Source organism: Protomyctophum bolini, assembly GCF_963924005.1.
Source record: "Protomyctophum bolini genome assembly, chromosome: 16".
In the NCBI taxonomy this organism is placed as follows: Eukaryota; Metazoa; Chordata; class Actinopteri; order Myctophiformes; family Myctophidae; genus Protomyctophum; species Protomyctophum bolini.
In genome coordinates this window covers 28070020-28097999 of record NC_137877.1, presented here as the reverse complement: position 1 = coordinate 28097999, position 27980 = coordinate 28070020, and the positions used below count along the sequence as shown (strand labels likewise).

The 27980-nt window shown below is 41.9% G+C and overlaps 1 protein-coding gene across 1 annotated transcript in view; it reads left to right on the top strand.

The window, feature by feature from the left end:
• The window catches only part of LOC308331277 (CASP8 and FADD-like apoptosis regulator), a 265394-nt gene extending 261943 nt beyond the window's left edge, over nt 1-3451 (top strand). Inside the window, exons 6-11 of the mRNA XM_080786634.1 lie at nt 137-207; nt 307-370; nt 688-758; nt 895-973; nt 1148-1652; nt 1739-3451. Coding sequence (XP_080642760.1) covers nt 137-207; nt 307-370; nt 688-758; nt 895-973; nt 1148-1652; nt 1739-1868 — 920 coding nt within the window. The 3' untranslated portion in view covers nt 1869-3451. The remainder of the gene's footprint in view (nt 1-136; nt 208-306; nt 371-687; nt 759-894; nt 974-1147; nt 1653-1738) is intronic.
• Nucleotides 3452-27980: the final 24529 nt, after the last annotated feature.

Sequence of the window (27980 nt, the reverse complement as noted above, 5' to 3'; positions counted from 1 at the left end):
GTCGTCAAACCTAAGCCATTCCATTACGTTGTACTTATACAATTTGATCCTATCTCACTCAGCTTAGAAACTTCACATGACACAGTGTCAAAACATAATTCAATTCTATTTCTCCCAATGTGTGCTTTTCATACAGTAGGTGGAGCATCTCAAACACAGACTGCTGTACCATGTCATATTATTCAACAGCAGAGGTTCAGAGCTCCTGTAAGTAATTAACGTTTACACAGTTAACATGCGCTATACTTATACCTTTTCTCCAGATATCCATAATACTAATTACTTTAAATAATGAATGTTCTACAGTTATCAAATCCCACCACAAATTGCTTACCTCTTCTACACAAACAAAGGAGTTCTCATCACTTTGGTAAGTCATTGTAGGCTACTAATTATTCACCAATGTTTTACCTGTCGTTCACTGGAGGCATGACACTTTTGTGCAGCTCTCCACGTTAATTGCATTAAGCATAACTATTTGAACGAAAGTTATTATAGTACCTCTAGTTACTAGAGGTAACTATTATTAATGATTAAGTGTCCATTTTACTCTTACGTCAAACTTGAGCGTTGAGATTGGGATTTTTATGACATACTGAACAAAACTAGTGCCGTGTGAATGGTCAAAGAGAGAAGAGAGAGTCAGAGAATAAACATCACTCTCACAAGCTGATTATTGTATTTCAGGTGTGCATTCACATCATGAATCCTTTGCTTCTTCTCCAGTAGTACTTGCAGAAAGTAGGCAAAACTTGCAGGTAATCTTGTGCAATTTGTATTCTTCGGTACATCACCCTGTTATACATATCATCATCGTCTTCTTTCAAGAAGGCCACGTCTAGTCTCTGATATATCTTTATAAAACGATCTTCTGCCTGCTCCTTTATTCTGCAGAGTTCCCTGAATGAGTACTTGCTTCATTCTGATCCCAGAGGAATATGCATTATCATAGACTGTGTTGGCAGTGATGGAGGTGAGACACCACAATGCCTACCGTCAGATTCTACCATTTCTTTCTCAATTATTATCAGTCAGGATGCTTCTTTGAATTATGTTGTCAGTGAGGGTTTAAATGTTTCTATATATTATCAATTATATCATAATCTCATATTGGCACTGTATTGAAATTCTTCCCTTATTCAATCAGAGATGCTGGAACATACATTCAAAAGTCTTCATTTTAAAGTGGTCCTGCACAAGTGGTTGGGTGTGGATGACATGCTCTCAGTCCTCAGAGGGATATTCAGACAGAGAGAGAACCACAATGTCAGCGCCTTTGTCTGTTGCATCATCAGCCGGGGGACAGACACTGATCTCCTGGCTACAGAGTCCAACCTCTTGGGCCTGCGCTTGGACTCAGTCAGACGCCTCTTCAATGCAGAGGCTTGCCCCATGCTGGCCGGCAAGCCCAAACTCTTTTTCATCCAGAGGTACAGTGTCCCTGAGCTACAGACCTGTTCAACGACAGCTCACAGGGACACGGACTTAGAGACAGATGGAAGGGACTGGATGTCCAGAGGAGAGGTTGTCCCCACAGATGCAGATGTGTTGTGGAGTCACTGCTGGACAGACGAGTTCCAACTGGCTCAAGGTGACCACCACTCTGTCTATCTCCAGGCGCTGACTGGTGCCCTTCAGAGGGGGCAAAGAAGGTAATGGAATGTACAGTCCCAGTAAGAACTTTTAATGTCACATCACAAAAAAGATTACAAAAATACATTTTCTTCTATGTTTACAGGAAAAGTAATATTGTGGATATCCATACAGAAGTGAATGGGTTGATCTATGATCACAACAGGAGGAATCCAGCAGAAAGATACAACGTTGATCTTAAACATACTCTAAGGAAGAATCTTTACTTACCATAAGGGTGATGTTGGTTATCATTGCTTTATTTGCTTACATACTAAAGTCTTTTCATGACACTTTCAGTTTTAACCAATGAAGATACCCATGTATATTGTGACATCTACTGGCGGTGCTGAGTGCTAACACCCAACTTCAATTTAAAGGTCCAAATGAAAGTTGTTGGTTTTTTAATCCCTTTTTCCCTCCCAAACTGTAGTTGTTATGCCAATTGATTCCTCCCCACAGACATTTATGTGTGTTGTTACTGCTGTTGTATCTATTCTACTGGGTCACCTGCCAGGGAGGAGCCCCTACGAGGAGGACAACTCACCCCGCTGACCGGTGCCACAACTGCCCGTAGGAGTATACTAGTGACAAATATCAGGCCTCTCCTCCCGGCCTCTCCTGGCCCCAAACATTGGTAAAATGTGATCGTATAAGATGCTCGACAAAGCCGGATGCAACGTGGTGGATTCGAACCCCCAGACTCCACAGTGGTGGGCAGCTACTTTACCTTTTGTTTGTTTACACATATTATTAATATGTTATATGTATATGTATGCATTTCTTCCTATCACACAAATATTTAGTGGCCCCCTGTATTAACTCGTAGGACTCCCTAGGTCCTAAACGTTGAACTTTTTGTTTTTGTGATTGTTGTATGTATAATGTAGGCCTATGAAGTTTATTACTTAAATTAATGTAAGAAATGTGAATGCAAGATACAGACTATCTGCCATGACATTAGATAAGGATATTTTCGTTGAACATTCTACATGTTTGTATTTATACTAACAAATGTCATTTTACCAGTGAAGAACATACAATATATAGTGCAGCTAATATACAGTACCAGATGTGTTAATAGATAGAAATATATTGTACTTTTTCATTTACTAGTCATATGACTAATAAAGTAAGTCTGCTTACTTATGACTTACTATAAGATAATAAATGTTACAAATGAATATGAAATGTTGAAAAAACTATTTTACTTTGTAGATTATCTAGGGCTAGGCAAGATATTTAACCACAGCAATTTGGATTTTATCGACTGAATACTTTATTAGTCAAGACAATATAACCAGTGCGGAGAGACAGTAAAGTTGTTTCTATTGTGGTGCAATGTACAAAATGTAGGCTTTATGCCTGTAGGACAGTAGATTTACAGGAAATGGGGAGTGTCACGCAGCAAAGGTCGCCGGGATCGGGATTCGAACTGCCAACCCACTGTTTTCACTTCAAAAGATTCCGTAGATTAAAAAACAGTATGCCCATGTACCCGGAATCACCAGTATCATACTTTTTTTTTTAATACTGTTTTTATTAGGCATTTTTTGTATATGACAACTTCAGAGTATTATTGACAATGATAATAAGTAATTCAGTTATATAAAATGAAAAATAATAATGTCAGGTAATGTAAATTCCACATACAATACATAATAAAAAAAATATATAAATGTGATAAACACGAAAAAACAGTTAAACAATGACAAATGTGAACAGACAAACAAAACAAAGACAACAGGACAGACACTCTTGCTCTCAAACGTTGTTGTAAATTAACTGAATTACAGACATTTATTTTTAAATGAGAAGAAATAAAATAAAGAAAAAATACTCAGTTCCTTTTTTTTCTTTTCTTTCCAATGTTCTATTATGTTATCTATTGTGTTAGCGTGCACCTATTGAAACCAGTATCATACTTTTGATATAAATTTCACTTTTAATTCTAATTTCTAACTAGGCCTAAAATACGAATAAATGCCTCACAATGGGTAGGCATTGGACTACCATTCTTGTCAATGAACACATAATATAAGGGTGCTGTAGCCTACGTGATATTATTTTTGATAAAATAAGTGTTAATTATATTCCGATCTCAATCAGAATGATTTTAGTAATCAAAACAAAATGTCTACAGTCTATCCATCCATCTTAGAGTCATTACTGATCAGTGGCTGTTAAAACATTATTCAGGACGTATGAAGATTCACGAAGTCAACCTTTGTTAGTGTGGTTGCCCTAAAGGGGCAACCAGACTCTTGTATCTCTAACACTTTATTCTCTCCACTACTGGAGTAAGACAAAGTTTGGCGCCCTACAACAACAAGAAGTTTTGACTGTACGCACTTGAGCCATATGTCAAATTGACCGGAAAAATCGGGAATCGAGCGCTTGTACTGTGCGAAGACAAATGTTGTATATTTTATTTGATATGAATTTATTAGTGAATTAAATTTCCCCATTGACATGAATGGGGAAATGCAAAAAAACACATTCAAGTATTTTTCCCTCTGAGACTGTAAGCACTATAGTTACAAAACTTTCAGGGATATTTCCTAATTATCACTAAAATTAATTAAAAATATATTTTTTTAGGTCGGCCTCATGGTGGCGCTATAACATCCCACTTTACCTTTTGGCTCATAACTCTTGAACCGTAGGTCGTAAAATCAAAATTATTTTTCCCCTGGATTCCTTGGGTCATGACGCATCTCCCTATATAGGCCACGCCCTTTTCCGCCATGATGGATTTTCCGCCATTTTGAATTTTGTCCAAAACACACTTTTTGCTTTTCCCACTACAGATTTTGTCCAAATGTCACAGAAATCGGCACACGTGACCTCTGGACCCACACGATTAAAAAAACAACTTCAGAATTTAGATAATGCGTATCGTTCGGCCGTAACCGTCGTCCGAAGTCAGTAGGAGGGGCCTATATCACGAAAAACGCCATAAATCACGAACGGGACGTCCAATCCATCCGGAATTCGAATCGCACGTCCGGGGTGGTTCGTTCGACCGAGTTCCGAAAGCAATTCCATTTTCATCCACAGGGGGCGCCGCAAACGCGATATATGTAACCGTCTGTCGGGAAAACATGAATTTCGGGGGTCACATCCCCTCAGAATTACTTACACGCGACCTGAGACGTGACTCGAAACCGTAGCAGGCCGGCGAGATCAGCGGGAGGGGTATATATGTAAGCCGCCGCGGCAACCACACTCTGCAATTTTTCAAAATTGCGACCTTTCTAGTTAGTGTGGTTGCCCTAAAGGGGCAACCAGACTCTTGTATCTCTAACACTTTATTCTCTCCACTACTGGAGTAAGACAAAGTTTGGCGCCCTACAACAACAAGAAGTTTTGACTGTACGCACTTGAGCCATATGTCAAATTGACCGGAAAAATCGGGAATCGAGTGCTTGTACTGTGCGAAGACAAATGTTGTATATTTTATTTGATATGAATTTATTAGTGAATTAAATTTCCCCATTGACATGAATGGGGAAATGCAAAAAAACACATTCAAGTATTTTTCCCTCTGAGACTGTAAGCACTATAGTTACAAAACTTTCAGGGATATTTCCTAATTATCACTAAAATTAATTAAAAATATATTTTTTTAGGTCGGCCTCATGGTGGCGCTATAACATCCCACTTTACCTTTTGGCTCATAACTCTTGAACCGTAGGTCGTAAAATCAAAATTATTTTTCCCCTGGATTCCTTGGGTCATGACGCATCTCCCTATATAGGCCACGCCCTTTTCCGCCATGATGGATTTTCCGCCATTTTGAATTTTGTCCAAAACACACTTTTTGCTTTTCCCACTACAGATTTTGTCCAAATGTCACAGAAATCGGCACACGTGACCTCTGGACCCACACGATTAAAAAAACAACTTCAGAATTTAGATAATGCGTATCGTTCGGCCGTAACCGTCGTCCGAAGTCAGTAGGAGGGGCCTATATCACGAAAAACGCCATAAATCACGAACGGGACGTCCAATCCATCCGGAATTCGAATCGCACGTCCGGGGTGGTTCGTTCGACCGAGTTCCGAAAGCAATTCCATTTTCATCCACAGGGGGCGCCGCAAACGCGATATATGTAACCGTCTGTCGGGAAAACATGAATTTCGGGGGTCACATCCCCTCAGAATTACTTACACGCGACCTGAGACGTGACTCGAAACCGTAGCAGGCCGGCGAGATCAGCGGGAGGGGTATATATGTAAGCCGCCGCGGCAACCACACTCTGCAATTTTTCAAAATTGCGACCTTTCTAGTTAGTGTGGTTGCCCTAAAGGGGCAACCAGACTCTTGTATCTCTAACACTTTATTCTCTCCACTACTGGAGTAAGACAAAGTTTGGCGCCCTACAACAACAAGAAGTTTTGACTGTACGCACTTGAGCCATATGTCAAATTGACCGGAAAAATCGGGAATCGAGCGCTTGTACTGTGCGAAGAGAAATGTTGTATATTTTATTTGATATGAATTTATTAGTGAATTAAATTTCCCCATTGACATGAATGGGGAAATGCAAAAAAACACATTCAAGTATTTTTCCCTCTGAGACTGTAAGCACTATAGTTACAAAACTTTCAGGGATATTTCCTAATTATCACTAAAATTAATTAAAAATCTATTTTTTTAGGTCGGCCTCATGGTGGCGCTATAACATCCCACTTTACCTTTTGGCTCATAACTCTTGAACCGTAGGTCGTAAAATCACAATTATTTTTACCCTGGATTCCTTGGGTCATGACGCATCTCCCCATATAGGCCACGCCCTTTTCCGCCATGATGGATTTTCCGCCATTTTGAATTTTGTCCAAAACACACTTTTTGCTTTCCCCACTACAGATTTTGTCCAAATGTCACAGAAATCGGCACACGTGACCTCTGGACCCATACGATTAAAAAACCAACTTCAGAATTTCAGTAGTGCGTATCGTTCGGCCGTAACCGTCGTCCAAAGTTAGCAGGAGGGGCCTATATCACGAAAAACGCCATAAATCACGAACGGAACGTCCAATCCACCCGAAATTTGAATCGCACGTCCGGGGTGGTTCGTTCGACCGAGTTCCAAAAGCAAATCCATTTTCATCCACAGGGGGCGCCGCAAACGCGATAAATGTAACCGTCTGTCGGGAAAACATGAATTTCGGGGGTCACATCCCCTCAGAATGACTTACACGCGACCTGAGACGTGACTCGAAACCGTAGCAGGCCGGCGATATCAGCGGGAGGGGTATATATGTAAGCCGCCGCGGCAACCACACTCTGCAATTTTTCAAAATTGCGACCTTTCTAGTTAGTGTGGTTGCCCTAAAGGGGCAACCAGACTCTTGTATCTCTAACACTTTATTATTAGTGTGGTTGCCCTAAAGGGGCAACCAGACTCTTGTATCTCTAACACTTTATTCACGGTTATTAGTGTGGTTGCCCTAACGGGGCAACCAGACTCTTGTTTTACAAAGACAAAGTTCGTAAGACAAAGTTTGGCGCCCTACAACAACAAGAAGTTTTGACTGTACGCACTTGAGCCATATGTCAAATTGACCGGAAAAATCGGGAATCGACCGCTTGTACTGTGCGAAGACAAATGTTGTATATTTTATTTGATATGAATTTATTAGTGAATTAAATTTCCCCATTGACATGAATGGGGAAATGCAAAAAAACACATTCAAGTATTTTTCCCTCTGAGACTGTAAGCACTATAGTTACAAAACTTTCAGGGATATTTCCTAATTATCACTACAATTAATTAAAAATATAATTTTTTAGGTCGGCCTCATGGTGGCGCTATAACATCCCACTTTACCTTTTGGCTCATAACTCTTGAACCGTAGGTCGTAAAATCAAAATTATTTTTACCCTGGATTCCTTGGGTCATGACGCATCTCCCCACATAGGCCACGCCCTTTTCCGCCATGATGGATTTTCGGCCATTTTGAATTTTGTCCAAAACACACTTTTTGCTTTTCCCACTACAGATTTTGTCCAAATGTCACAGAAATCGGCACACGTGACCTCTGGACCCACACGATTAACAAAACAACTTCAGAATTTCGATAGTGCGTATCGTTCGGCCGTAACCGTCGTCCGAAGTCAGTAGGAGGGGCCTATATCACGAAAAAGTCCATAAATTGGGAAACGGGACGTCCAATCCATCCAGAATTCGAATCGCAAGTCCGGGGTGGTTCGTTCGACCGAGTTCCGAAAGCAATTCCATTTTCATCCACAAGGGGCGCCGCAAACGCGAAAAATGTAACCGTCTGTCGGGAAAACATGAATTTTGGGGGTCGAATCCCCTCCGAATTACTTACACGCGATCTGAGGCGTGACTCGAAACCGTAACAGGCCGGGGAGATCAGCGGGAGGGGTATACATGCGAGCCGCCGCGGCAACCACACTCTGCAATTTTTCAAAATTGCGACCTTTCTAGTTAGTGTGGTTGCCCTAAAGGGGCAACCAGACTCTTGTAAGTGTAACACTTTATTATTAGTGTGGTTGCCTCTGGAGAGGCAACCAGACTCTTGTAATTGTAACACTTTATTATTATTATTCCACACCTGGAGTAAGACAAAGTTTGCCGCCCTACAACAACAAGAAGTTTTGACTGTACGCACTTGAGCCATATGTCAAATTGACCGGAAAAATCGGGAATCGTGTGCTTGTACTTTGCTAAGAGAAATGTTGTATATTTTATTTGATATGAATTTATTAGTGAATTAAATTTCCCCATTGACATGAATGGGGAAATGCAAAAAAACACATTCAAGTATTTTTCCCTCTGAGACTGTAAGCACTATAGTTACAAAACTTTCAGGGATATTTCCTAATTATCACTAAAATTAATTAAAAATATAATTTTTTAGGTCGGCCTCATGGTGGCGCTATAACATCCCACTTTACCTTTTGGCTCATAACTCTTGAACCGTAGGTCGTAACATCAAAATTATTTTCCCCCTGGATTCCTTGGGTCATGACGCGTCTCCCCATATAGGCCACGCCCTTTTCCGCCATGATGGATTTTCCGCCATTTTGAATTTTGTCCAAAACACACTTTTTGCTTTTCCCCCTACAGATTTTGTACAAATGTCACAGAAATCGGCACACGTGACCTCTGGACCCATCCGATTAAAAAACCGACTTCAGAATTTCGATAGTGCGTGTCGTTCGGCCGTAACCGTCGTCCGAAGTCAGTAGGAGGGGCCTATATCACGAAAAACGCCATAAATCACGAACGGAATGTCCAATCCATCCGAAATTCGAATCGCACGTCCGGGGTGGTTCGTTCGACCGAGTTCCGAAAGCAATTCCATTTTCATCCACAGGGGGCGCCGCAAACGCAATAAATGTAACCGTCTGTCGGGAAAACATGAATTTCGGGGGTCGAATCCCCTCCGAATGACTTACACGCGACCTGAGACGTGACTCGAAACCGTAGCAGGCCGGCAATATCAGCGGGAGGGGTATCTTTGCTAAGAGAAATGTTGTATATTTTATTTGATATGAATTTATTAGTGAATTAAATTTCCCCATTGACATGAATGGGGAAATGCAAAAAAACACATTCAAGTATTTTTCCCTCTGAGACTGTAAGCACTATAGTTACAAAACTTTCAGGGATATTTCCTAATTAACACTAAAATTAATTAAAAATATATTTTTTTAGGTCGGCCTCATGGTGGCGCTATAACAGCCCACTTTACCTTTTGGCTCATAACTCTTGAACCGTAGGTCGTAAAATCAAAATTATTTTTACCCTGGATTCCTTGGGTCATGACGCATCTCCCAGTATAGGCCACGCCCTTTTCCGCCATGATGGATTTTCCGCCATTTTGAATTTTGTCCAAAACACACTTTTTGCTTTCCCCACTACAGATTTTGTCCAAATCTCACAGAAATCGGCACACGTGACCTCTGGACCCATCCGATAAAAAAACCGACTTCAGAATTTCGATAGTGCGTGTCGTTCGGCCGTAACCGTCGTCCGAAGTCAGTAGGAGGGGCATATATCACGAAAAACGCCATAAATCACGAACGGAATGTCCAATCCCTCCAACATTCGAATCGCACGTCCGGGGTGGTTCGTTCGACCGAGTTCCGAAAGAAATTCCATTTTCATCCACAGGGGGCGCCGCAAACGCGAAAAATGTAACCGTCTGTCGGGATTTCGGCGATTTGGGGGTTTAAATCTCCACCAAATCACTTGCATTTTGGGGGTTAAATCTCCATCCAAATTACTTACACATGCAAACTTCAATTGAAATAAAATAAATGGTTTTTCATTTTCAGGGCAATAAGGCTTTTCATGAGACAACAAAAAAACTAAAATGCAATAGCCTATTATAAAATCCCAGGTTGATATAATACACACAATGTATAGCCTATTATAAAATCCCAGGTTGATATAATACACACACACACACACACACACACACACACACACACATGCGCACACGCACGTCTGTAAGCCGCCACCCCCCCCCCCCCCCCCCCCCACACACACACCAATGGGAACTGCGCAAGGAGGCCTGGACCCACGCCCACTCCACACGCAACCCTTTCGCTCCTCCCCCACACACACACACAACAATGGGAGCTGCGCAAGGACAGTAGGACGACAGTACGACACAACTCACTTAACCACACACACACACACAGTGGATTTACCACTCTTTCCACCACACGGATTTAACTGCGCGAGGACACGACGCGCCCAGGAACAACCGAACAACTCACTTACTTGGACAAGACATTACACCACGGCTGTTTGCAGCATTACAGGTAACTAATGTTGATGTAATAAGGGATTAGTTGAGTCATTGATATTATGTCAGTTTACTCACAGCACAGCACTGTTGCTCCTGTCAGCTAGGGTTGACGACAAATATGTGCATGAAATGGATATTCTAGCCGCTGCCTATTATGTATCGGCTCTGGATTGCATGTTGAAAATTAAGTGTGTGTGTGTGTGTGTGTGTGTGGGGGGGGGGGGGGTTGGCTTACAGACGTGCGTGTGTGTGTGTGAAATCCAAATAATTTGGAAGCACTGTCTCTCAGGCAGCTAGGGTTGAGCTGCAGGGTTGAGCAGAAGCTGCTTAACGACGACACTGTCTGTCAGGCGTACTGTATTAAATAGAGGACTAATATGTGCATGAAATGGATATTCTAGCTGCTGCCTATTATGTATCGGCTCTGGATCGCATGTTGAAAATTAGTGTGTGTGTGGGGGGGGGGGGGGGGGGTTGGCTTACAGACACGCGTGTGTGTGTGTGTGTGTGAAATCCAAAGAATGTGGAAGCACTGTCTCTCAGGCATAGCTTCCTGCCTGTGGTACAATTGATATGCAAATACACTTCAGTGTGTGTGTGTGGGGGGGGGGGGTTGTTTTTTGTGTTGCTTTAGCATCTTTAGCACAGAAGCTATCAGAAAACGCAAGTTTCTGTCCCAGAAGCTCACGTTAGGTCTGCGCACACTGTACGTTGCCATGGCAACCTGTCATCAAATGCTGCTAACGTTGTGGTCAGCACTGTTAGCATGTGTGCTATCAGGCAAAAGCTGAGATAGATATAAAACTACTGGCCAAAATGTCATACAAAGCACAACACCTAAAATCGGAATGTTATTGTGACCTACAGACCATCATGATTTGCTTGCTGGACCTATAATTAATTTTTTTGCATTAAATTGCCACTCGCCCATATAAATAAAAAGCAAGGTGGCTGCCGATTGCGAGCGGAGAGACGGAGAGAGTAGTGGGGCCTCTGACAACAGCATGAACACAGGGCAGTGTTGCCAGGTTTGCGAATTGTAAGCGAGTTGTTTGTTGTTCCCACATGTAGTACATGCTTCCAAAGTTCACTGATTTAGACCCAGTTAATTTAACATTTAAGTGACTTACAGTTTTTTGATTTTTTTAGTGACGTGACAGAGTTAAGAGATAAGACTGTTTGGGTTCAAGCAGCAATATGGTTAGAGTCCATATATAAGCCTAATGAGGTTCATTAGCAAAAGACTGCGTAGTTAGATACGCGCAGCAATATGGTTAGAGTCCATATTTAGCCTGACGTTTGGTACGCCAGCAGAGATTATTACACTTTCCTTGTAGAGGTCAGTGGCCTCAGTGATGCATCGCAGCTGAGGTTATAAGCCGGATGAATAGCCTACTTTGTCCGCACAACAGCTGTGAGTATACGCTGCAGTCTGTTGTTGTTATAAATCTGTTAGATGTTGTCTAACAGGGTACGTCTGTGAGATAAGCGTACTAAGCCTGTGGTGTGTTTCCCACAGCAAACTTTAGTTACACTCTGGTCATAGTCAAAAGTCACTGCTAGATTTAGCTACCAATTTCAAGGTAGCAGAGATAAGGGCTGGTGTGTGAACACACATCTTTTGAGCATTCCATGTGGTTGTTCATTCTTTTGTGTTGTGTGTTATTTGTCTTGTCGCAAATGGAAAGTCAAAGTTTTTGCCTACCCCCAGAAAGAGGGGTGGACATGTGCAAGTAACGTGACGTTGTGTTTCCCTATCACGCTTTAAGAATACACAGTAGTTGCCACATTCATCCAAGGATGCCAGCATGATAAGGAACTGGGCATATAAGAGTGGTTTAAGTGTTATCCCTGGGGTTTTCATATAACACTGGCATGCTGCTGAGCTACACTCTGTGTATTAAGTGTGAATGGTAAGCGATTACAAAGTTAAAACAACCCCTAACCTAAGGGGGCTGATGGATTGAATAAGTGAAATATTAATCAGTATTCAGTGAGACATGGAGAGTTTCTGTTTCATTTCACCAAATGAGGGTGCAAAATAGCCGGTCTACCAGTGCTATAAATAGCCAAAAAACTGAGTGTTAAGAAAGGTCTCCAGCCTATTAGTTAGAAGGCAGCAGAAGCTGCTATATATACGTAGTGGTTTATATAAGTCAACTACAAATGGATCTGGAGAATTAAGTGGCTAAATGTACCGTGTAAAGTGAATATAGTAATCTAATGTTTTATTAGAACAAATAGATCTATTTAGTCTGCCATGTGAGCTGGAAGAGTGATTACACCAAAACGTACTCCAAAGAAAAGGAAGGCCTTAAAGTAAGGACCAGAAGCGCATATAAAGTTCTGAGAAAGCTGTAAGCGTTTTTGGTTGGTAGAGCCCGTTAGAGACAGGGGTCATCTTTCTGTTCAACATCGTGCCATGGACGGGAGAGCGCTGAGGCGTATCCATGGTAGCCTGTTGATACTTTTCGCCAGCACACTCAGGCCTTATCAGAAGAAGAGGCAATAGCCTATTATAAAATCCCAGGTTGATATAATACACACAATGTATAGCCTATTATAAAATCCCAGGTTGATATAATACACACACACACACACACACACACACACACACATGCGCACACGCACGTCTGTAAGCCGCCACCCCCCCCCCCCCACACACACACCAATGGGAACTGCGCAAGGAGGCCTGGACCCACGCCCACTCCACACGCAACCCTTTCGCTCCTCCCCCACACACACACACAACAATGGGAGCTGCGCAAGGACAGTAGGACGACAGTACGACACAACTCACTTAACCACACACACACACACAGTGGATTTACCACTCTTTCCACCACACGGATTTAACTGCGCGAGGACACGACGCGCCCAGGAACAACCGAACAACTCACTTACTTGGACAAGACATTACACCACGGCTGTTTGCAGCATTACAGGTAACTAATGTTGATGTAATAAGGGATTAGTTGAGTCATTGATATTATGTCAGTTTACTCACAGCACAGCACTGTTGCTCCTGTCAGCTAGGGTTGACGAGAAATATGTGCATGAAATGGATATTCTAGCCGCTGCCTATTATGTATCGGCTCTGGATTGCATGTTGAAAATTAAGTGTGTGTGTGTGTGTGTGTGTGTGGGGGGGGGGGTTGGCTTACAGACGTGCGTGTGTGTGTGTGAAATCCAAATAATTTGGAAGCACTGTCTCTCAGGCAGCTAGGGTTGAGCTGCAGGGTTGAGCAGAAGCTGCTTAACGACGACACTGTCTGTCAGGCGTACTGTATTAAATATAGGACTAATATGTGCATGAAATGGATATTCTAGCTGCTGCCTATTATGTATCGGCTCTGGATCGCATGTTGAAAATTAGTGTGTGTGTGGGGGGGGGGGGGGTTGGCTTACAGACGCGCGTGTGTGTGTGTGTGTGTGAAATCCAAAGAATGTGGAAGCACTGTCTCTCAGGCATAGCTTCCTGCCTGTGGTACAATTGATATGCAAATACACTTCAGTGTGTGTGTGTGGGGGGGGGGGGGTTGGCGTTAAGTTCAGACCTCAGTCACCACAATGGTTTGCAACATAGCTCTTCCTGACCAATTTGTTTCTAAAAACATCTCTCACCATCATCACCTAAATTCACCTTAGTCATTATGTTATACAGGCTACTTAGAAATTGTACATAACTAGAATCCTAGTTACATTGCAGCGCAATATGGGAAGAAGGAAATTGCGGGAGTTGACAGACTCCACTTCATGTTTCAGCTATGTTTTTAAACTCAGTAGTGTGCCCTGCACATGTAGTAACGGATGGGTTATAAATTATTATAATAACAGAAAGTGTTTTTTATTTCTCATAAATACGCAAACATGGTGAAACAACTACAGTCACAGAGAGCAGTGCCAAGGTAGCTGCTGCCTGCTAACGATGCAAACAACAGCCTTGCCTGTCGTGTGTGTGTGTTGGGGGGGGGAATAGCACTTATCGGCTGTGGATCGCATGTTGAAAATTAGTGTGTGTGTGTGTGGGGGGGGGGGGGTTGGCTTACAGACGCGCGCGTGTGTGTGTGTGTGTGTGTGTGTGTGTGAAATCCAAAGAATGTGGAAGCACTGTCTCTCAGACATAGCTTCCTGCCTGTGGAACAATTGATATGCAAATACACTTCAGTGTGTGTGTGGGGGGGGGGGGGGGGGTTGGCGTTAAGTTCAGACCTCAGTCACCACAATGGTTTGCAACATAGCTCTTCCTGACCAATTTGTTTCTAAAAACATCTCTCACCATCATCACCTAAATTCACCTTAGTCATTATGTTATACAGGCTACTTAGACATTGTAAATAACTAGAATCCTAGTTACATTGCAGCGCAATATGGGAAGAAGGAAATTGCGGGAGTTGACAGACTCCACTTCATGTTTCAGCTGTGTTTTTAAACTCAGTAGTGTGCCCTGCACATGTAGTAACGGATGGGTTATAAATTATTATAATAACAGAAAGTGTTTTTTATTTCTCATAAATACGCAAACATGGTGAAACAACTACAGTCACAGAGAGCAGTGCCAAGGTAGCTGCTGCCTGCTAACGATGCAAACAACAGCCTTGCCTGTCGTGTGTGTGTGTGGGGGGGGGAATAGAACTAATTTTCAACATTTTACTGTGTCATAAATATTTACATCTGTAGCCTATATTGTGATTACATTTGACCGTACATTTGACTCTTGTGTTATATTCTTGTGAAATATTCAGTAAAGTATTGTGGTGAAATATTCACCCCAAGTTGATAAGATATGCAGAGAATATAATACCAAGAACCCCCAGTTTGAAATGCATTAGGCCACAGACCCCCATTTGATACCATTTGCTCTCTGGGAAAATCAGGGTCCATTTGGTTCCATTTGTATGCTCTTGGAGTATGATGACTGTGCTAACAGTATTATCATAAAATATGTCTCAGTTTGAAGATTCAAAAAAACATATTTCATATGTGTGAGCTTGTAAAGTAGAACGTTCAACCTAGAGACAGTGTTGCCAAGTCTGATCATTATAAGCTACTTTGGACTTGTTTATCTATTGGTAGTCCTTGACATGGAAATGTTTGAGTTCTACTGCTCTGAAACAACATTAGACAACAAAGTTTGACAGTCAACACTATAATTGATTATTTTAAGACTAATTTCCGGACCATTTCTGATTTACCTACTTTGAACTGGCCTATTAACATTTTTATAGACCTGGTTGCTTGTTTCACTCTCACATCCACGATATGTGGCAACCCTGGTCCCTGGTTTGTTTTGGTTTGCGTGTGGATGTTTTTTGTGTTGCTTTAGCATCTTTAGCACAGAAGCTATCAGAGGCTGCAGCAGCTGCTGCTGTCATGAAAACGCAAGTTTCTGTCCCAGAAGTTCACGTTAGGTCTGCACACACTGTACGTTGCCATGGCAACCTGTCATCAAATGCTGCTAACGTTGTGGTCAGCACTGTTAGCATGTGTGCTATCAGGCAAAAGCTGAGATAGATATAAAACTACTGGCCAAAATGTCATACAAAACACAACACCTAAAATCGGAATGTTATTGTGACCATCATGATTTGCTTGCTGGACCTATAATTCATTTTTTTGCATTAAATTGGCACTCGCCCATATAAATAAAAAGCAAGATGGCTGCCGATTGCGAGCGGAGAGACGGAGAGAGTAGTGGGGCCTGTTAACATTTTCATAGACTTGGTTGCTTGTTTCCCTCTCAGTCAATGTGGCAACCCTAGTGTTGTGTGTCCGTTCCTTCCTATGCTAATGTAGCTTTGCACACAACAGCTAGAAGAATGCAATAAGCTGCTGCCTTCATGTTTAAAAGTATTTTGCGCAATTTATGTCCCCGAATGTATGGATATGGACTTATGGCGCCATCGCTGCCTCTTTCTTTAGTAGTAGTGTTGACAGTTTAGTGTCCTGCGCGCGCGCGCGCGCACACACACACGCACACACCGCCTCCTGGCCTGAGGGGGTTGGCTATGTCCTTGTGTTCCTGGCTGTGTCCCTACTAGTACTCAAAATAAAATGTCTTTTAAGTTGTCCTAAAATTATACCACATTGCTATTATAATTTTGCCTATTTTGGATAATATGAGTGTCACTGCAGATCTCTTCCATTCTGTGGTTTACTTAACATTTATACTATTTATACTATCTTCATGTTTATTTATTGCTTCACTCCAATTGTACTTTTCCACTGTTATCAAAGTCAATGAAACAAGTTGTCAAAATAGCCTGAATCTTTTTTTTTTGTCACCAGGTCTGCCACCAGTGACTTCATATATTGGGGTAAGTTAGTTCATTCTTATTTAGAGACTACTTATATTTAACGGTAAGTACATTAATTATTAGGTCGTTGAATACTACATATATTTAACGGCAAGTAAATATACAGTAAGTACATTTCTGATTAGTTAACGACTACATATTTAGAGGTAAATTGTGATCATTATATTGTCCCATAACATTGTGACATCATGCCTCGTCCAAATAAGAAATCGGCAGCTAAAAAGAGATTCCATCTTAATATCCGTGCTAAGGCCAACCTTTCACAATTGCCAAACGGTAGCGCTTCAGTCGAGGAAGTCGATGCAAATAAACAGCCAATTTCTCCACTCGTGGTGCCTTCTCCAAAAAAAGCGCGGCTACATGATGTTAATGAACAAGACGGTGGTGTGCAGGCCATGGACCTTTCCCACAGTGACCCTGTAGAAGAACCACTCGTTTCACAACCCACTATGATATCTGTGCAAGCATCCAGAAGCCAGGATCATATTTCATATAACGAAGATTCAAGGAATAATCAGTGCACATGCATGTCTCTCACATTTCTGGCAAAGCAAAGTGAGGGACTTCAGTTGAAGAAAGAGGATCTCAACAAGATACTGGACATGGGCGACGTTCTGTATAGAAGAACAATCGAAACACTAAAAAGACGGAAACTGTTTCAGTTCAATTTGCTGTCAATGGAGGAAACACCTCTCCATGTGGAAACGGAACACAATCACTACTCTGTGATCAGATCTAGTAGAGTAGAGATGGGATACATCAGAGAATTGGGACCGACTAGACATCAGAGTTGGTTTTTGAATCTTCATTCAAGACTCCAGTGTTTGTCTGCAAATGTGACTCATGCACTGCTTACAATAACGCCATTAACAATTGCTGTATTTAGAGACGCATTAGGAAGATATGGCATGTTTGACCCGCACAGCAGAAATGCTGATGGCTTACCTGTAGGTCGAGGAGGAACCGCAGTAATGCTCACATTCACTCACTTGGATGATCTGATCGCTAAAATTGAAGATGTAACTGCCAGCGTACATGCCAATACGATTGACAGATTGCAGTTTGACTTCATGCCAGTGACATTTGTACAGACAAATGCCTCATCACCCCATGTAGACACAAATTCCCCGTCACCCTCAACTAGCAGGCATGAAACAAACACTAGTCCATCATGCACCAAGCCTTCTCTGCAATCAGGCATTTCATCGTCCACACAAGTGAGGTCCAACACTTCATCTGACACTTTTCACAAACTGAACAAAAGCCGCCAACAAAAACAGAGAAGAAAAACACATTCACAGAAACCGACAAACTCAATTGAATATATTAGGACCAGGAATAAGGAATATATGCAGAAGTACAGGAAAAAGAGGTGCATCATAGATGCAGTATTCAAGGCTAAGCAAAAAGGATACAACAGCGCATACTTCCGAAGCAAATACAGCAAAGATCTGGATTTCAGAGGAAAGGATCTGCAGAAGCAAAAAACAGAGGTGTTCAAAGGGAAGCACAAGGCTTACGACAAAATTAGGTACAAAACAAATGAGGCGTTCAAAGACAAGAAGAAGGCTAATAACAACATTATGTACAAAACAAATCAGGCTTTCAAAGACAAGCAAAAGGCTTACGACAAAATTAGGTACAATACAGATGAGGGGTTCAGAGCGAAGCGTAAAGCTAACAACAGAATTAGGTACAATACAGATGAGGGGTTCAGAGCGAAGCGTACAGCTAATAACAAAATTAGGTACAATACAGATGAGGGGTTCAGAGAAAAGGTCAGGAAACAAATGAACGTCTACATGGCCTACAAATGCAAAACGGACGTGTTCTTCAAAATGCGTCGTCACATCCGTCAAGCCTTAAAATTAAAAAAAAGGTACATTGAGTTATGTAGAATGCAGCTCAGATTTCAGGTTGAAGACAAGAAAGCAAGGAAAGCTTTAAAAGAAAAGCATCTCCAAGAGAGCTGTATAGCTAACTTCCATGCAGATATAGAAGGTGGACCAACATATGTGTGCACAACATGTCACCGGGCGCTGTTCTCTAATCAAGTAGTTGTTTGTCACCGTGAAAAGTACACAAAAAACCCTGACGTAGTTAAAGCATGCTTGACTAAAACATATGTTCATGTCTGTGACAATGAATGTGGAGGCCCAGCAGAATGCATGGTACCGAAAGAAAGACATACAGAGTGGATATGTCAATGCTGTAAGAGAATTGTATCAGCAGGTAGAATGCCAGACATAGCTGTTGCAAACGACTTGGAGCTAGCAGACATTCCTCCAGAGCTTTGCCAATTAAATGTTCTTGAAAGACAAATGATAGCATTAGACATCCCATTTGCCAAGATTTTTACTCTCCCTAAAGGTAAACAAGGAGCTGTACTTGGTGCTGTTGTGTGTGTACCATCAAATGTTGAAACCACCGTAAACGTCTTACCTAGAAACCTCGATTCATCTGGCTTGTACAGAGTGAAGTTGAAGCGACGTCTGCGATACAAGGGCCATCATTTGTTTCACACTGTCAACATGAGGAGTGTGGTTCTGGCTCTGAAGAAACTCATCCAGACACATCCAGGCTACAGTAACATCAAATGCCGAGATGATGACAGTATCATTGATGAAGCTGTAACAGAACTAGCCGCTTTTGAACAGACAGCCACAGACTTACACATGGATAGTGTTGATGACGCCGAAATGATGGAGGCGGTTGATTCTTTTGAAGCTCTTGACTCATCACAAACAGTAGATCAGCATCCACCCAGTATTGAACATGAGCAAGATGTACTAAGACCTGGCCATGGCCTAGACAGTTGTTTGCAACCTGACGACATTGGGCAGGACATGATGACATATGGAGATGGTATATTCACCATAGCCCCAGCGGAAGGAAACAAGCCTGTCAGTTACACTACAGTCCCTAACCTCGAAGCGAGGGCCTTCCCTACATTGTTTCCCACTGGGAAGAACACATTTGATAGGAAGAGAAAGGTCAAACTCTCCCCTAGCAGGTACTTCAACACGAGACTTTTCGGTGCTGACGCACGTTTTTCAAGAGACCAAACTTATCTGTTCTTTGCACAGTTTGTCACAGAGACACACTTGGCAAAAAACGCAATTCATATCCACATGAGAAAAGGCAAACCCCAAACCAAAGATGGTCGCCGCATAGATAATAAGATGTTGCAGAACAAGTCTGAAGTTGAAAGACTTGTAAGAAACCGAGACGCAACTAGATTTATGTCGCCAATGAGGGGGACTCCAGCTTTCTGGCAAAAGACCAGGTTGGATTTGTTTGCCATGGTCCGTCAGTTGGGTCCACCCACCTTCTTTTTGACAATAAGTGCAGCCGAGTTTAGATGGCCAGAGATTATAAAGGCAATCAAAGCACAGCAAGGCCAGATAGTTGACTTCGACAAGCTGGACTGGAATGACAAATGCGACATTCTCAGAAGCAATGCAGTAACCACCATGCGCATGTTTGACAAGCGAGTTTCTTCGTATTACAGGAATGTGCTGTGGTCTGACGCTCATCCAATTGGCCGCGTCATAGATTGGTTCCATCGCGTTGAATATCAAAGCAGAGGCTCCGCCCATCTCCATTGTTTAATGTGGATAGCCGACGCCCCCGTGTATGGGGTAGACTCAGACGATAAGATTTGCGAGTTTGCAGACCGGTACATTCACTGCCAGCTGCCTGATCCGAACGAAGATCCCATACTCTACAAAATTGTCACAGAGGTTCAAATGCACAGTAGAAACCATACCAAATCATGTAAGAAAGGTCACAAGACATGCAGGTTTGGATTCCCAAAGCCCCCAGTGGACAAAACAAGGATCACAAACCCCAGGCCAATTGTTCCAATTCAGGAAGAACTTGAAGTTCAGGCGGGAAAGGCCTCTGCAAAACCCTTAGGCAAAAAACATACGGCACAGACACAAGCCGCTATAGCAAAACTCAAACCACTGTTTGATATGCTGTTTGATAGCACGTCAGAAGTGACTGACCTTTCAGACTTGCTGGCAAAGTGCAATTTGACTCCAGCAGAATATGAAGAGTGTATTGACAACGTCAGGAAGACGCATGTCCTCTTGATGAAGCGTGGAGTAAAGGACGGCTATGTAAATAACTACAACCCAGTTTTACTGAAGGCCTGGAATGCAAACCTAGATATCCAGTTTGTCCTAGACCACTATGTTTGCATCTCCTACATGCTGGGCTACATATCCAAGGCAGAACATGAGATGGACGAACTGCTCAATCAATTAGTGAAAAGCCTAGACAAAGACAAAGTGCACGACAGAAATGCGATGAACCAATTGGTTCACGCCTATGTCAAGAACAGGCAGGTTAGTGCACAGGAGGCAGTCGCCCGGACTTGCAGTTTGAAATTGAAATCATGCTCCCGTCAAGTTATCTTTCTCCCCGTAGATGACAATGCCATGAAAATGAGCCTTCCGCTCGCCGCGCTGCAGCAAAGAGATGACGATTCGGAACATGTATGGATGACAGGAATTCTAGATCGATACAATGCCAGACCAAATACCCCCGAGTTTGACAACATGTGTCTAGCTACATTTGCATCCGAATACAGGGTAGTGTATGGTGACCAAGCTAAAAAGCAGGATTGCGTAAAGCTCTCTGGGAACCTGGGAACCATTAAGAAGCGCAAACGCCTTCAACACGCCGCCGTCATCCGATATGCCACATTTTCTGAACAGAAAGAACCGGAGAAATACTATGGCGCACTGCTTAAAGTGTACCTTCCCCATCGCTACCAAACGACGCTTAAAACCAAAAAGTTCCCCTCTTACACAGAGTTCTATTACAATGCGTCTGTCAGATTACCTGGAACAGATGAGATTTGGGAAGCACATGCAATTGTTGCTAGGAACAGGGAGAAGTTTGAGAAACACGGTGACGCCATAGAAAAAGCCATGGAGGAGTTCCTCCAGAATGGCCCTAGTGAAGACGCGTGGGCTGACATTGCAGCAGAAAATGAGCTCGATCAATTAGCATGTCTTGCCCAACTAGATGAAATTCCCCTAGATGAGGAACGAGACGACATACCAGAGTTCAGTGCTCAGGAAGTGCCTAATGCTGCACATGTTGCTGTATTGGCTCCACCGGTGAGCCTGGATCATCTGCGCACAATGTGTAGAAACCTCAACCAGACACAAGCCTCCATTTTTCACTCTATACGTGACTGGTGCTTGGATAGCGTAAATGAGCAGAACCCTGAGCAGTTCTTTTACTTTGTTACTGGAGGTGCTGGAACTGGCAAATCTCACCTGATTAATTGCGTCCACGGTGAGGCAACGAGAATTCTACATAGACTCCCTAGACTCTTTGAAGACAGTGATCCATCTACTCCCACAGTACTGCTGTCTGCGTTCACAGGAACCGCAGCTTACAACATCTCAGGGAACACTCTGCACTCCCTGTTGAAGTTGCCCAGAACCCTTAAACCCCCCTACACATGCTTGGGAAATAGATTAGATGACGTGCGAGCAAAGCTAGGGAATGCACAGATCATCATCATTGATGAGCTCTCGATGATTTCCAAATACTTGTTTGCCTTCGTCCACTGGAGACTGCAAGAAATCAAAGGCAGTAAGATGCCATTCGGAGGCATGTCGGTCCTTGCAGTAGGTGACTTTCACCAGCTCCCTCCAACGTCGCAAGGGAAACCGCTGTGCGTTCTCGAGGAATGCTTACCGGACTTTTTCCACGAACACTTACAGAGGATCACGTTAACCGAGATCATGCGACAGAAAGATGATGTGCCCTATGCACAACTTCTCAATCGGCTGAGAGTCAAAGGTAAGAAGGATCAGCTGAGTGATGCAGACAGAGATCTGCTTGCTCAGAGAGTGACTGAACCTGACCAATGTCCCAAGGATGTTGTGCACATCTTTGCAACGAACAAAGAAGTTGCTGCGCACAACATGAAGTCCTTGTCTGACCTTCACACACACATTGTTGACATACCTGCGTTAGATTACAGGAGAGATGAGCGTAATCACCAAATGACTTGTCTTAACAGAGTCTGTACAGGACAGCAAAAGGACCTTATTGACAATTTGAAAGTTGCAGAAGGGGCCCCTGTCATGATCATTAGGAACATAGATGTGGAAGATGGCCTTGTCAACGGGACATTTGGCAAGATTGATAGTGTAGAGTATCTGGTGAACCAAGACGGCACTACGGTAGCCAAGCTTTGGCTTATGCTAGACAAGCCTGGTGCTGGGCTGAAATATCGCAGTGGAACACCTGGCGATAACAGAGTGTACATCATGAGGATGGAGGAATACCTGAGCGACCAAAGAGTGATTCGCAGGCAATTTCCCATCAAGTTAGCATATGCTTGCACAGCTCACAAAGTCCAAGGCATGACTGTGCAATCCGCAGTGGTTTCCTTGAAACGGATCTTCCAACCAGGAATGGCCTACGTTGCCCTCAGTAGGACAACGTCGTTACAAGGATTGCACATCATTGACTTTGATGAGAAGAAAATTTACTGTGATCCGGAAATCACAGCCGCCATAGAATCCATGAAAACCGCTTCACTGGACGGTGTCATGCCACTGTTAACATTTCGAGAGAGGACCGACCAAGCGCAAACGCTGACTATTGTCCATCACAACACGCAAAGCTTAAGGGCTCACATTCAAGACATCAGGCAACATCACGAATTGCCACTTGCAGATGTCCTGTGCTTGACAGAAACTCATCTCACTGGCAATACTGTGGATGAGAATCTGCAATTGCATGGCTACACCATGTTCAAACGCAACAGAGACGTGTCGTATGCTAACCTTCCTGACCGTGCAGAACAGAACTGCGGCGGCGTGGCTGTGTATGTGAAGGACCATTTCCAGGCTAGTGAAAGGCAGTATATTTCCAATGTGACAAACCTTGAGTTTGTGGTTGTAAAGATCGAGTCCCCTGTCAAGCTTCTAATAGCTACAGTGTACAGACCACCAGGTTACGGTAAACCGTTCCTGGACAACCTGAAGTCCCTCCTGGACGCCTTAGAAATTATGGACCACCATCCCGTCGTACTCTGTGGAGATTTTAACGAAGATCTACTGAGTGGTTTCGGTGGTCCCGTAAGCAGGTTGCTAGAGTCCCGAGGTTATGCGCAACTCATTAAGGAGCCAACCACAGAAAAGAACACGCTGTTGGATCACATGTACATCTCCAGACCACAACAATGTCGACAGTCTGGAGTGCTACGGACTTACTATAGCTACCACAATCCTGTGTATTGCATATTATCCTCCGAACATGACTAGTGTAGTGCAGGGAAACGTCTTCAGTTGGTTTTAAATGTGTATTATAAATACACTTAACTGTTGTCTCGGTTGCAGGACTCCACCGCGAGTGTCAGCCTGTTGAAAACCTTTGTTACTTACTTATTTATCCCCATTGCGCCGGCTGGCACATAGGGCAGCAACAAAGTTCCTCCACTTGTATTTGTCTTTGGCCATCTAACTCTTGGTATTGCGTTGATGTCCATTCTGAGCACATGGCCAGGTTCACCTGCCATTATTTTAGGCCACAATATGTGCAGGATCTTTCGCAGCCATGATGTGTGGAAGGTGGATAATTTGTGGATGTCATTTTCTATTTTCCATCATTCTTCACAGCCTAGGGTAGTTTGTGGCGGGCCTCGTATTAAGTTCGTTCTGACCTTGTGATGTTAAATGTCATTGCAATACCAATTTTACTTCAGATTATAATTCATATTATGGCCTTGTTTTCTGCAGGTCTACATGTTAGTCACTCTGGATCAAGAGCGTCTGCTAAATGCCAAAATTGTAGTGTAGTCCTATGGAAAACGCTTTGGGTTGGTTTTGAATCTGTATTATACATACAATTAACTGTAAACTGTACATCACCTAAAAAATGGTGGACGCCAGAGATGACACAGGTTAGTAGGATGAACTTCCATGTTCGTCTCCGACAGTGGCAGGCTCTGGTGCCATCAAAAAGATCATATCAAACCAGTTCTTTATGCACTTATTGGTACAAATCCTGATATGACCTGCTCCCCTTCCAACCGACCCATTGCTTTTCTTGAATGTTCTATAGTACAATTTAAGCATTAAGCAGACTCTCTTAATCCAAAGTGATTTACACTAAGCAAAAACAAAGCATGGCATACATCACAAATAGTAGTTATCAAGAACATGTGTAAACTAAGGACGTAACAGTAGAGTATATCATGAAACAATATATGTCAGTTTAATCTTTGCAACACAATGAGCCACTCTAATTGTTTTACCGTAAGTGCAGTGTTTTGTGTGTACCTGTACCATACTACAGTGAGTCTGTGCCTGTGGCATACTTTGACCTTGTGATGTTAAATGTCATAGCAATACAATTTTTTATGGCCTTGTTTTGTTTTTAACACTTGCAGGTCTACATGTTAGTCGTTCTGGATCAAGAGCGTCTGCTAAATGCCAACATTGTAGTGTAGTCCTATGGAAAACGCTTTGGGTTGGTTTTGAATCTGTATTATACATACAATTAACTGTAAACTGTACATCACCTAAAAAATGGTGGACGCCAGAGATGACACAGGTTAGTAGGATGAACTTCCATGTTCGTCTCCGACAGTGGCAGGCTCTGGTGCCATCAAGCAAAGGTCAAATCAAACCAATTCTTTATGCACTTATTGGTACAAATCCTGATATGACCTGCTCCCCTTGCAACCGACCCATTGCTTTTCTTGAATGTTCTATAGTACAATTTAAGCATTAAGCAGACTCTCTTAATCCAAAGTGATTTACACTAAGCAAAAACAAAGCATGACAAACATCACAAATAGTACTCTAATTGTATTACCTTAACTGCAGTGTTTTGAGTGTGTATCTGTACAACACTGCAGGTGGGTGTGTGCCTGTAGCATACTTGAGTCCAATGTATTAATACCTCTACGCTATAGACATTTTTATAAAGACAATTACTTTTATTTTTACTCAAACTGGACTAAAACCATTTAAGTTTCCGTCAACTAATATTACGAAAACACACTAAAACCCTAAAGAGTTTTCGCCCACTAAAACTATCAAAAATAGATATGAGTAAGGTGAGGATATCCGATGTAATAAGGAGTGTCAGTGTTATGGCTTTTTGTGTTTAACACTTTTGCTTTCCAAGTGTAGATGGTAAGTAATGCATTTATATTTATGTGCTGAATCGTTTGCATTTGTTAGAAAAATAACACTTCTTTCTCTATTTTTCAGAAGCTGTTGAGTGATTCTGCAGTGCTGACAGATGTTTGTTTTTTTTGCCTTTAACCTTTTATACTTTTCAGGATTTCTTTATTGTTCATTGCATTCCATTTAGGTTGCAGCTCATGAACCTGTAGTAGTCAATTTGTATAAGCTCCCATAATATTGGCCATCCCTGAATTTAATAACACACACACACACACACACACACACACACACACACACACACACACACACACACACTAACATAAAATGATTATCTCTAACAAATACTTAACACCATTTTGCATTGTATACTGCTTGTTCATGAGCCACTACCTTCTATTTGCATGTTCATGTCATAATGTTTTTACTTACCATTTGTTTTTAGGGCTGTAACACTTTATTGGACTAAAGTAATTTGAGTTTAATCAGAACATGGTTAAAATATTTCTAAACTTTAAATAATGTATTAATAAAATAATGGCTTAACAGAATACAGAATTATTTATTTAAAAAAATCCTATTTGAACATTGGAGACAAATAAACTACCTTTAAATAGGCTTAAGTGCTGAATTATACTAATACATTTTCTCAATATAGTTGCAACCCTATAGTTTTTACCTATCTTTCAGAAAGTTACATTTATTAGCTTGTAGAATATATTTTCCAGAAGCTTGCTTGATCGCCTTTTTAACAAAGGGGTCGGTGGAAGAACTTTTCCCTGTGCACTCCTAAATTGGCTGAAATAGGAGGCAGGTTTTTTGCTTCACTCTGGAAAATGTTTAATTTAGTCAATGTTACAATATAACTTTAGATAATAGTAGTCATATTAACCATTATAACATCAATAACCTAAGATATTGACAATAAAACAAACTGTTTAATGGCATCATACTTACCATTATATATAACTTTAATTTGCCTAATACTATATAAAGTACTGTTTCTTTCATTAAAGTTACAAATAATACATTCTTGTTAATAAACAGCTTAAACTATATCTGCTGTGCTTTGTCTCTACTTATTTCTACTATGTGTTTGAAATGTGAATCTATATGTTTGGTAATTGATTGACTATTCAGCATCATGAAAACACCCTAGAGTGACATTTCACATGCTTGATGACATTTAGAATTGTTTGCCTTCTATAGATTGTTAATGGTATGGTCACATACATAAATGCAAATTATAAAAATTGCATGTGCAAGTTAGCATCTGGCAGTTTCTACATACTGGGGACCCATCCTTAACATTTCTAATATAAATGTCAAGTAACTGAACTATAATGTTGTTTGTCTATGATTCAGGTTACTTATCTGGGCTAAACGTACTGTTCATGTAACTATACATTACCATACAATCCCATGACTCCCATTTACCATAATATATAATGCTTACAATTATAACAACCATATATATATATATATATATACACACACACACAAACACATCATCAATAGTATTTATTTCCGGGACATTTGATCATACAATACACAAAATAATAAGCATTCAATCCAGCCATTGACCAGCTTGAAATGGATAGACAATGGTTCCACTTGTATTATAAGGTGAGACATTCACTAGTACACTCTTTAGTTACAGACAAAACAATGTACATTTCCATGCATTCAATTAAATTCCATTGCTTAAAAAGAAGGATGTAAAGACGCATCTTCATATGGGAAGCAGCAGCCCATTTCCACCATGATGGATTTTCCGCCATTTTTAATTTTGTCCAAAACACACTTTTTGCTTTTCCCACTACACATTTTGTCCAAATGTCACATAAATCGGCACACGTGACCTCTGGACCCATCCCATTAAAAAACCAATTTCGATAGTGCGTGTCGTTCGCCCGTAACCGTCGTCCGAAGTCAGTAGGAGGGGCCTATATCACGAAAAACGCCATAAATCACGAACGGAACGTCCAATCCATCCAGAATTCGAATCGCACGTCCGGGGTGGTTCGTTCGACCGAGTTCCGAAAGCAATTCCATTTTCATCCACA